Below are 12880 nucleotides of genomic sequence, written 5' to 3'. Positions count from 1 at the left end.
GATACCTTAAGATGACGTAAGACAAATTGCTTTAAAACTCGATATTGATTTCTGTGTGTTGGAGAACAAGAGAACAGGTTTAAGGAAAGTGATCAGAACGATCAATTCAAATAAATTAGAAGATGATATATTGTACCACTACAGTCTAAAAGTAAAAATATTTGTTTGCGAACAACAATTAATGGACCATGAGTTCTCGATCCGATTATAATGTTTGACTTTTTGGTAGCTTTAACGCAATATTTTGTGCTGGCTCGATTATTTATCTATCAATATTTACTAAAACATGTCGAGGACAAAGGTTGAAACTGCTGAATTTCCATCGAATAAATTGTATGCAGGAAAAAAATTGAAATAGGAAGGGAACTCAGAAATGTTGTTGATAGCTTATAAAATTTGTACGCGATGATAATTATACCAAAATAAACGAGAAGACATGTTCCATTGATAACCGTTGTTCCAGTGAAAAACGTTTGCTAAAACTACAATCAAGTATCTGGTAAAAAATACAGTTATTAAAAATAATTCAGCTGCAAAATATAACCAAAATCTTAAAAATCGCGAATATCAATATCACTGAATGAAAGGTATGCAGTATAGTTTGACGATAGTTGTATGTTTAACTAACATCAAATATTCTTCAAATATGGAAAATCTTTTTGACAAAATTCTCATTTTTCAATCAATCAAGATAAAAAAGTGATTTGAATAATCGATAACCACGTGACTGCCAATTATTAACAGGATACCAAGGAAAGATCTCTACTTTTTAGCTCTTTTGCCAGCTCCTCCCTTTCTCCCCTTAGTCTCAGAGTTGAAGTATGTTATACCTAGATCGTCAAGGACTTGGGCTATCAGACCCACGCCGGTTCGTCGTTTTAGTAACCCCTGGTGAAATGTGCGGTGAAGTAAAGTTGAATACATTCGGAGTGAAGTATAGTGAATTATTAAGTTTTACGCTAAGACAAAAACAATAGATTGTGCTATATACATACTCAAACAATACGGATTGTAATACATAAAATGATATTTCCATGGATACGAACTAATGAACAGATATAGATTATAGATAGCTCTCTGCAATGACTATTATATCACCCACACTGTCCCTCATGTATAATTGTATTATGTATATATTATGTACATTGTACACGTAACAAGCTACTTACGGGGTAACTTTGGATTGTGCTTACAATACTGAAGGATACATCATACATCATACATCATTCTCTCTCTCTCTCTCTCTCCCTCCCTCCCTCCCTCCCTCCCTCCCTCCCTCCCTCCCTCCCTCCCTCCCTCCCTCCCTCCCTCCCTCCCTCCCTCCCTCCCTCCCTCCCTCCCTCCCTCCCTCCCTCCCTCCCTCCCTCCCTCCCTCCCTCCCTCCCTCCCTCCCTCCCTCCCTCCCTCCCTCCCTCCCTCCCTCCCTCCCTCCCTCCATGTATGTAACAAACTACATAACTTACGTAGTTTGAGCTGCTCATTAGGAAATAGTTAATAGTGCATCATTGCATCATTGCATAGAGCTATTAAAGACTCGAGGAGAGACCTGTTGTCTTGATGTAATGTATTTAGGTGTGTAATAATAGAATTGTGTCAATAGCACAAGTAAGTACAACACTTTATAGTATTAACAATAGGTAACATGTCATTGTTACCGTTTGAGTTTGTTTACAACATATATAATTAAAATGAGCATGATAAGTATTATTGTGATCTCATATACATATACATTATACATTATACATAGTGTCCTAACAAATAACGAGAGAGCAAGCTACTAATCGAATCTAAGATATGGAAGCTGGACTGAGATATTGAGATAAGGCAACACTATCAATAATCAAATATTCTGAACTTTTATAATATGTTAATAAGCCCCGCTACATTGGTTTGGTGCGTGACGGCTACTCTTCAGTTATGAAATCTTGGTTTGACCGGGATTCGAACTCGCAACCTCAAGACCAGAAGACATGCAGATTACTAGATTGACCAACTGAGATACTTAAAATAAGCCACATAAGTAAGATTATCGAGTTGTATATAAAGTTTATAAAGTCGGATGGCGCAGGTGGTATACTGCTAGGATTAACCCAGCAAGTTTGAGTGGTAGTCAAAGTGTTACAGAAGTACGAAGTAACCACGCTACATAGCCGACAGTAATTATATAATTAGAAGGTACTTAAACTTAACCCTGTAGTGTCACTAGTGATACATGATACAATATACAGATTATACAGCACACAATACACATAGTACAATATAATGTATAGTGCTGCACAATATAAACACTTTATGCATATATTATGTAGAGCTCTTAATATCATTCATATTTACGATGGCTCTATGTAAACATACGATAATGTGGTAGTGTGGCACAGCAAACTGAATCTAATTAATTAAATTCTGCATGCGTCATATTGTAGTGACGTCATATTTAATTATTCATGTTATATTTTGTGTGTCCAATGATATAAGATATGGTGACCGGGATTCGAACTCACAACCTAAGTGCCAGAAGACGGGACTTATTATATTAACCACCTGAGCAACTTAGACCAACAAACTAAAATAACACATATAAACTAACATACCTTATTGAAGTACAACGTTTAAAAGGTCAGATGGCGTAAGTGGTTTCCATTGCTGGGGTAAGGTACCCTAGTCAATAGGAGGTAAATATAACAATTATTCGAAGTAACCACGATACTAAGCCGACAGTGTGGATAAAATTATCGGGCTCATATACTCCAACTTGATACCCAATGTACAGTATACACTATACACGGTACACACTGTACATTGTATACAAATATATCTCGGTACATATTTATATGTATACCACGTAATAAGTACGATGTACGGGATTCGAACTCGCAACCTCAAGATCAGCAGAAATTTGCACTACAAGATTGACCAGCTGAGATACTTAGACAAATCAACTAAAAATGAGTCACAAAATTAAGATTCTATACAAAGTTTCTAAAGTCAATTGGCGCAGGTGGTATACTGCCAGGGCTAACTGGCAAGTTTGATTAGGTCAAGTGTAGAAATACGAAGTAACCACGCTACATAGCCGACAGTAATCATGCAATAAGTGGATATTTATATATGTTACCTTGTAGTGTCACTAGTGATACAATATACTGATTAAACAGTACACAATATTGTATATTGTAATGTACTCCTCAGTGTAGGGTGTTCCAGAACTCACAACCTAATTAGTGCCAGAAGACAGGAGCTTATTATATTAACCACCTGCGTAACTTAGACCAACAAACTAAAATAACACAAATAAACTAAGTAAATAAACTAAGTAAATAAACTAAGTAAATAAACTAAGTAAATAAACTAAGTAAATAAAATAAGTAAATAAACTAAGTTATCTAAATGTAAAGTTTAAGGAATCAGATGGCGTGAGTGGTGTTTTCGACAGTTTTCCTGCAATTAATTGTTCATAAGCAATGTAACTAGTTAGCTGACTAGGACGTTACCATTACCGGGATCTCATACTCCATATTATTATACTCTCATATTACACGACCTCTCACAAACCATAACTCAATAAGTGCCAGCTGATTGACTATACATTTAATACAAGTACATTTAATACAAGTACATAATAAAGTACATAATACAATACATTTAATACAAGTACATTTAAATACAATAAACACGCTCCAGTGCACCATGCTATAATGAGTAGACAGGATCATGTGTACTATTAATGCTTTTCATACAAAGTTACAACAAAGTCTTCATGTCATGTATCATGAGTTTTGACAGGATATTACCCGCTTAAAATATTTCCATCGCGTTACATAATACTGAATAAATGTAATAGATTTGTTGTTGTAATTAGTTTATAATACATACAGCTGAATGGTCAGCTCTGTGTCGTGGTTACAGGTTACTTCGTCTAATGATGGTATGATTTTAATCTGTGAATTCAAAGGTTGTCGGTTCGACTCCGGCAGAAACCACCTGCCCAATCTTTTTAAAAACATCCAAGTTGGGAACTAAGTACAATAATCCAGAATATCTCCAGGTGGAGGAGGTATGTTTCACTAAGTACCTCATATAATGATAGCTGTACTCTGTGTACTGTACCCTTAGTGTGAAGCATAATTGAAAGTTAGGAGGTACTTTAACTAATATCAGCGCCGCAGAAGTGCTCCTCAGTCTTAAAAAATGAAAATGCGATCTATCGTTAATGAGTGGAAAATTATCAAATTTAACCACATCAGGGTTACATTATCATTTAATCAATTTGTATGACAAGTATAGTAGGATGGAATATTGTATAAAAAAATGGACAGTAGTCCCGTTCATTGAAGATAAAAAGGACATAGATGAGAACACAAACCTTGATCTCCAGAATGTCAACAGCCTGATACAACAGGACCTGCGTGTGGAGGGTCTCTTTACTCCTGATAGCTGATCTGATCTGGTCTGATACCTCCCCTGCTGCTGATTTGGGCAACTTCTCGCTCACTGTTATGTCTCCTACCGGGCACTCCTTCTCTGAACTGGGCATTTCAGAGATTACAGATTTGGCGGTAGTATGTTTTAGCTGTGAATTGTAAAGCCTGACAGCTATGGCGACCCTGACCAAAATTATAAGTAGACTTCAACCATATAGTTCACACAGTCTGTTACCTTGAACTGGACGAAGAATTCCTCCGTTTTCTCGATCTACTCTGCTGTTTCTTGTTAGACGTTGTAGAACTAGAGACAGCTCTGCTGGGCTGAGACTTGGTCGGCGTGAACTTTGTCCTGTTAAATATACATCGTTACTGGCTTTATGAAGTTTGACCGGTCGGGCCTTCTTCAGGTATTCGGCGCAAATAACTTGAACATTGGCGTTCAGAGTTTAAAATTTCTGATAATTCCGTACATGCGACCAAGGGAAACTGCTCTTTTCAGGTAACAGAAACTATTCAACGGTTCATTGGGCAGCAGTCAAGGATGTCTTAACCCTTTGCAAAGAACTGAGAGGTACTGATTTGATTATAATTCTGAAGATCTCCAGTTTTTTATTATTCCACGGAATAACAAAAAAAAAGCCCATAAGAATTAAGATCTTAACGACTTATATTAGAGCTAATTGATATAATCCTAATAACACATAGCCGTCAATGACAATGGACGGTTGTGAACTGATGGAGGTCACTAACAATGTGTAGTTCACTAGTTCAGTTTTTCATGTGTATCGTTACTGGATGTGCAATAGACGAGAGCTAGCATGAGGGCGTAGCCTCAATTCAACTTTGAGTAGAAAGAGTGGAAGGATGAAGTAAGCTGCCAAAAAGTTGTATAAAGCATTCAGTTTCAAAGTTAAGAGCTTAAAAACTGCTGAGGTAGCATGTTTCTGGGAGTGCTTCAAAAAAACACAATTGACCTAATAAGGAGATTCATCCGGTGAACGATATCTATAACACACATAACCCCGGCAAGCGCAGGGATTATATTTCAATTTTTCCCGCGACGCGCGGGAAAAATTTATAATAATTTCGAGTGCGAAGCACGAGGGATTATTATGAAAATAACCCCGACGTGCTTTAGCACGAGGGGTTATTTTAATATAACTTAAGCGTGCCGGTGTTATGTGTTATAAACCCCTCCGGGTTAGTGCTAGGACCAGCAATTTGACATTTTACTCTTAATTCTAGCTACATGAGATCAGTATGGAAAATATGAAATGGAATTGGGGACTAGTACTACCAAATAAATACAACTAAGGTACTATGACATTTGAAATTGGCGTTATATCTAAACATTATTCCTCAGTCAGAACGTAGAATGAATATGAATGTCGATAAGGGGCGTCGAGTTAAGCCTGGCAAGCGATAAAAGGTGGAGCTAATAATGATATCGTGTCATGAAGTCCATCAAAGTAGAGGACTATATATAATATAATACATGGCTTATAACAAACACGACAAAATTAACCGGACAAAATCAAATGTAACCGTCGAGATAAGTTCTGGAACTGGTCCAATTAATGTAAGAGTTTAAGTAATGTAAGCAGTGTGCTGGAGTTTTGCCAGCGCCTGCAATTAGACCGATACGTAGATCAAGTGTATTAAATAGTTCTTACGTTAAGCCATAGGTCACGTGACATTTTTTACCAATGCGCGTCGTAGTAGTTAGTCACGTGATATACGTCATCAAAACACGTGACAGTGCGCGGTTGAAATTCTCATGGAATATCAAAACAAAATAAATCTAGTTGAGCCAAATTACCGGGGCGGGATTATAGAAGCTGTGCCGGGGTTATTTATTCAGCGGGAAAAAACTAACAGCGGGAGCCGGGATTATCAGAATCTATTTAGCGGGAGCCGGGATTATCAGCATCTTATTCTGACCCGGAGGGGTTTATAAGGACTTTATGTCAACATAAAATGGAAATCGACATGAACTAAAAATTGGACTTGACATGGATAGTTAGGAAGGCCAAAAGGAATTAAAAGTCAACAGAGAAAGAATGTTTACATGACATGGAAAGAAGGGCCTTAGTGCGAGATTCGGGGTTGTCCCATGAGTTAAGTTGATGTGTTTAAAACACGGAGCATAATTAAGCTACAATGGTGACATGCAACGAAACATTAATGCTATGACAATGAACCAACGGTGGTCGAGGAAGGTGGTTATGGAGAGGAACTGGAGACGTAAGCTGTCTGTGTGCCGTGGTTATGGTAGCTTTACAGCGCTCAGTTTCACCACTTGAACGATGTAAACTACATCTCCAGTAGGATGTTCCATCCGTTTCAATCCGATTTCTGTCGATATTGAACCGGAATCCATTGAGGACTGCGTACGTTTCATCTTTGGACTTCTTGGGTATTTGAACAAATTGAAGGTCAAATTGGTCAGCTTTCAGCCCATGCCAATTTTCTGTCCTATAAACGATAAATCAATCATGAAAATAAAATTCTACGTAACTTATAAGTTTTTCGGACAAACGGTCTCAGGTCTGATAAGACCGAATCTAGGATTGGTAGGTGCGTTGAAATTTACAGTTATTGAAAGGCAGATCTTCCTCTGCTTTTCGTAAGGAACTAAAGATATTTCTACTGTTTGATCAGACACTTACTTGGATTTCTCGCTCCCTCCCATCTCGTCCTCGAGTTCTGAGGGTCGTTTCAAAAACTTCTTGTTGGTGAACCTAGAAAACATTTGGTTTTAAAGGCCGATTGAACTTGCTTGTTTTGGTCCCAAATACTATTATTTGTTTTGATGTTTGTATCAAAACTTTAATGAACCAAAAATAATAGCAGAGCGCAATCTGTGAAATCTTAAAACTGTTCTACCTGTGAATCTCCTCCAACTTGGCTACAGCTCTTTTTTTAGACAGTGGCTTTAACCCGTACTTCCCCACCTCCGCTTTCAATTTAGGAGTGTTCATCCCCTTGAAGTTAGGTGTCTTATCATAAACTGACAACTCTAATTCTAAGTTCGGTCTCCTCATTACACCTTTGTTTTTAGAAGAGGGTTTTGGAGTTGAGTCCAATAATTTGTTACGGGAAATGGGTGCTTCGGTGGCGCTATCGTCCAAGTCTATCACGGATATATCTTGGTTTTTATCAGCCGGGAGTTTAGTTGGCACAGTGTCAAGTCTTATCGGACTTAGATTATCTATAAAAGACAGAGGGGAGTTGACGATTGGGTCATCAAGTTTCTTAACCAGATCAATGAATTCTACATCCTGGATGAGCTGGCTGACCCTGAAGGGCATGAGGTTTAAAGGTGGAACTGGCTATTACTGGAACATAGCATTGAAGTGTGAGTTTACTCAAATTTCAAACTCCATAGTAAATCTGGCATATATGATGAAGATAATAAATAGAGTAAGACAGCTTTTAACGACGAAAACGCGCGAAAAAATTCGAACTTAAAAGCATGTATAGTTTAACTTTATTAACCTCCTATCCTCTTCAGTGGTGACAGCTTGAGGAGTTTGAGGTGTAGTAGTTTGAGGTGGAGAAGTTTGAGGTGGAGGAGTTTGAGGTGGAGGAGTTTGAGGTGGAGGAGTTTGAGGTGGGGGAGTTTGAGCGGTATACTCCTCCAGTATCAAACCTGGGAACATTTATTATTTGTAGGAATTAGGAGTCTTAAAAACTTTGTCATTATATGTACCATTCGGAATTTAAATTGAATTTAATATTAAACAAAGCATTCGAAAATTAATAGGTATTTAAGGTCAATTTCATAATTCGAAAAATGTGAAATTCCAAGAATTTATCAAAGCTTATCATTATCAATCTACAATCTACACCTAATTATGTATTTACCTGTAGATGGCAGATCCTCTAGATCAGAGATGTTTCCCTCCATTACACCTCCCTCCACCTCACGATCACCACGATCACCTTCATCCTCACCACTACCTTCATTCGGAGCAGTCTGGTTAGACACTTCCACCTCTTCAAACAAATCCCCGTCTAAAATATGACCCTGACTACGGTCACAGAGTTCAGGTGAAGGGGCTGGGAAGATGCCATGTTCCTGAAAAGAAGGGATGTCTTGCTGGAATGTGTTGTCTAGAGATACACTGCTACGGTTCTGGGACGAGATCGTTTGGATTTGTTGGGATAGGTTCAACATGTCTTGAGCTGACAAGTTCAGTTGGATTTTTGTTCCTGATTCTTGTTTGAACTCTATTTCTATTGTTTCCGTTCGTTTCGTGTGGAGGTGGTTCGTGAGCTCAGCCATGTCTAACCTGAAATTTAAAAAATGTTAATTAGCGATTAGTGCTTGCAATAGTATTAACAGCTGGTTTAAATAGCCAGCAGTTGGAATCAGAAGATAGTGTTAACTTTGTGCTTTGCAGCTTTGGAGCACTGATCAGCCAAAAGGTTGAAAATTTGCTGTAATTCCCACCGCGTTTTATTATACTGTGAAACCAGATATCGTCACGGGTACTCAATTTCGCGAATTTCTAAAAATTAATAATAATTTTACTCTGCAACATTCCAGAGCCGGAGAACTGCATTATTTTTTTATTTCAACCACGTGACTATACAAGAAAATATGAAGCTCATCGGCGACAACTCTTAACGAGACCACCCCGGAACACTCGCATCTTCTCTTGTTTTTTTCTTCTTCCGAAAATACAGTTTTTAAATTTTGTAACATTTTACGGCTTATCAGCTGGACAAATAAAACACCTTACTAACAAAACGAAAACTAAAGATTGATAAACATAACATCCCTTTCGCAAAAGCTTCATCATATTCCAAAATAAAATAAAATATTTTTTTTTTCTTTTTCTTTTTGTTAACTTAATGTGCCATCTGCAAAAGCCCAAGGTCTCCATCAAGCAAAGCAGCAAAACGCAAAGCGAAAAGCTTTCGTAGTTTTATGGGGATCGTTGGAAGTCGGATTTCGTTATCCGCAAAGCTTTGTCATTGAGGGTGTCGATTGCAAAGCAGCAAAACGCAAAGTGAGAAGCTTTCATGGGGATGGTTGGAAGTCGGATTTCGTTATCCGCAAAGTTTTGTCATCTTATTAAGGGGGCCGGGGGGGGGGGGGGGGGGGGGGGGGTGTCTTCATCAAAATTCTCTCGAAATTGACTTTATAGTTTTTTTATTCAATTTTGAAAATCTTGGACCTCATTTTTTGACGATTTTTCCAGGTCCAAGATTTTCAAAATTGAATAAAAAATCTTCTAAGGCCTATCTTAAAATTCGGCTCGACAGATATCTTCTAAATGATCCCTAGAACATATCCTGAAAGTTTCAGGGTGATTGCTCAAAAAATGTAGGAGAAAATAGATTTTTAGAGTCGATTTTCAGGACGCGCGATTAAAAATCGCTCGCGCAATACAATTACACATAAGCGCTGACCTTTGACTGGCGATAATTTTGGCTAGGAACAATGTTTTTCCATGGGACCAAAAGCAGCTGATAGATATCACTCCCCTCTATCAGAAACAACTATAAAATCAATTTCGAGATAATTTTGATGAAGACCCCCCCGGCCCCCTGTGAACCTACAATTGAAACGACTATATTTGGATCTATTACGCTGGGCCCAGATATGTAACGAGATATTACTAAGGTTCCTCTGTTTCTTAAGTTGGGTTGATACCGTTCATTTCAATCTCTTCCGGTTGGTCATGTGGATTCATGCGTTCGTTAATAACACTGATAATATGTGAAACTTTCTTCTTGCAGGTTTTGTACATGTCACTGTAAAATATTGGGTTTAGCAAACTGTTGATGGGCATCACAAACAGGGCAAAAACTTCAAATACATATTCTGGTGCAGTACTTCCGTCCGCGCCGAAGAAATAGTTAGCGGTTATCATTAGGGATACCCAGCTTATCAGTTGAGATCCGATCATCAAGAAAACCTTGATAAGGAGGTCTTTGTTTTGCTGATGATCTTCCTGGTTGCGGTTGGCGATTTCAGATGACTTGTTATGTTTTACCACAATTACAATATATGATACTGAAACTACTGCTAGCAGCACCGATATGGCAGTACAATATCCAATTTTATAAGCTCGGTAAGATTCCTGGTCCTGAAATATGTTTTGAATGCAAATCGGTGTGGATCCGTAATATCCAATCACTGTGAAGTCAAAGATGTTAGGCTTGTTTGTTATTTGTTTCAATTCATCCAGCATTGTTGCAATGTACTCAGTGGTCTGGTTTGGGATGAATTTGTGATACAGATCTTTAATGTACTGTTCATCAAAGGAGCTCAACAGGGGATTATCCGCCATGTTGACCAAGAAGATTTCCGATTTGAAAATGTGTTCTATTTGGGGGAGCTTTACTGCAGGAATCATTGCATGAATCAAGTTAAGTATGAAAATGATGTAGGAAAGTAGAATGATGACTTTGTAAGGAATCCTGATGAATGTTACAGTGCACTGGATGCTTCTTACAATACTCATCAGAGAAACTATCAAGAGAGATCCGTGAGTTGCAAAAGAGAAGATTACCCCTAGAATATCACAGTAAACGCTCGACCTCCACCAGTCAGAGAGTACACAATAGTCCCCCTTATATCGGAGAACGAGAGATGCCAACACGATGAAGCAGAGATATATTCCCATTATAAAGTCATATACAAATATTTGTATGCACAGAATTCTATCAGTTTTCGCGATCAAATTAGAGGGATCGCTTTTCATTGCTTTATAACCGTTCCTTACATTCAGAATCAAAACAGCTAATCCAAAGATGGCATTTAGACAGGATAGAGCATTCGATTTTATGAGGGATTTAGGAGAAGCTATATTGCCGAGGCCACAGTCAATATTACACTCATCCATGCTATTTGGGCAATCTTTCACTTTGTCGCATTTTTTATACGCTGGGATCCACATTGTGCTATTGCTAAGATTAGACACATTCTCCAAATGGTTGTAGCAGTAGAATCTGTCCGGGCATCCTTTTTCATCTGCCCCATTTAAACAGTCTACCTTACCGTCACAAAGTGAGTCCATGCCGGGTCTTTGATAGCTTCCCTCTGATACTCTCCCTACTTCACATGATAGTTCTGGAAATGAATGTATGCCCAGGGATAGAAGCTTGCAAAAATGTTGCCAGTGATTTTGTTTAAAGAAACTGCTGCAATTATTTTCACAGAGATTTATTATCTGATCATCCGAAAGCTGATATAATATATAAAAATACTCTGACAAACATTGTTCGATTGGATTGAAATAATATGGCAGGCTAAAGTTGTAAGCACTACAGTTAACTCGAGGTTGAATTTTAGCTAATTGGTAGATATCTGAGAATGCCAGCTTTTCACAGTACTGTCTTTGCGAGACACAGCCAATTGTTTGATTGTTCAGTTTTATCTGCACATGGTTTTGACAGAAACACTCGTCACTCCCGTCCAAGCAGTCCATAATGTTATCACAGACCTGTCGTGGGAGGTGCAGTCTTTAATTAATACAAACAGGGATATAATTGCAGAAATGTGCGATGTGTTATTTTTTATTGAATTTTGTATGAGACTGTTTGTTTAACTATAACATTCCTGTTCAATTAGAGAAAAATTCTTACAAATTTCCAAAGTTATTGTTGATAATTCACTCCGTATGAAAAAAATAGTAATATGTTTTCGTTACCTGTGAAAAAGAAATACATCCAGGCTGTTCAGCACAGTAGAAGACTGGCATCTGAATATCTGTCTGCTCAGTAGTCTTTCTTCCGCACCCACATTCGTCAGTTAGGCAATTAGAGAAACCATCACACACATATGATCTAGGGATCAAACACGTCCAATTTGTTGTGTCCAATGTTTTATACACGTGTCCTCCGGAATTCCAATGATTATATATATTGGCAACGTTCATTGCCATGGGGCAACTGTAATTCTTGGATCGAAGTAATTTGTGTCTTTTTCTCACTAGGTACAAATAATAAGGCCGATTATAAGTAAGTGAAGTCCCATTCGATTGGACGAAACTACTTGCATCATCTATGCAGGTGATGTCATTTTCCGAATCCATCGGGTGTAAGCCACCTAGTCCATTGTACAGTCCACCAGTTATAACTATCTTTTCTTTAGAATAAGTTTCTTGTGGACAGTTGGAGCCGAGAAGGGCATCAAGGTTGGTAATTACAATTAATATCCCTATCATGACACGGTGGCTTGTTATCTTAGCACTATTTTCAGAAGACCACAAACCAATTTCTGTATACATGAGAGTTGTCAAACTGTGTCTTGATGAAAGATCGACTGCACGATATCTTTAAATGACCACGCAACAAAATAGGATAACTTGAACAACAGCTGTTCGACTGGGTTATAGATCGATGAAGGTATCAGATCAAGCTGAAACAATAGGTAGCCTCCTCCCTGCGCACCCTGCTATTTACTATGAAAATCGTTCAAGAATTAAGTAAGATAGCGT

General features: G+C 38.1%; 1 protein-coding gene across 2 annotated transcripts in view; it reads right to left on the bottom strand.

Annotated features, from left to right (window-relative positions):
- Positions 1-103: 103 nt before the first annotated feature.
- LOC134815337 (uncharacterized) overlaps positions 104-12880 on the bottom strand; it is a 38955-nt gene continuing 26178 nt past the window's right edge. Inside the window, exons 9-16 of one of the 2 annotated variants that reach the window (XM_063823856.1) lie at positions 8292-8719; positions 7923-8076; positions 7311-7724; positions 7094-7165; positions 6630-6899; positions 4657-4773; positions 4364-4526; positions 104-888 (exon numbers count right to left, since the gene is read on the bottom strand). In XM_063823856.1, the coding sequence (XP_063679926.1) occupies positions 763-888; positions 4364-4526; positions 4657-4773; positions 6630-6899; positions 7094-7165; positions 7311-7724; positions 7923-8076; positions 8292-8719 (1744 nt within the window). In that variant the 3' untranslated portion in view covers positions 104-762. The remainder of the gene's footprint in view (positions 889-4363; positions 4527-4656; positions 4774-6629; positions 6900-7093; positions 7166-7310; positions 7725-7922; positions 8077-8291; positions 8720-12880) is intronic. The other variant, XM_063823857.1, reaches the window with a different exon arrangement.

The sequence above is a fragment of the Bolinopsis microptera genome, chromosome 5 (genome assembly GCF_026151205.1).
Source record: "Bolinopsis microptera isolate Bmic1 chromosome 5, MBARI_Bmic_1.0, whole genome shotgun sequence".
Taxonomy (NCBI): domain Eukaryota; kingdom Metazoa; phylum Ctenophora; class Tentaculata; order Lobata; family Bolinopsidae; genus Bolinopsis; species Bolinopsis microptera.
This window is presented reverse-complemented; position numbering and strand designations above follow the sequence as displayed.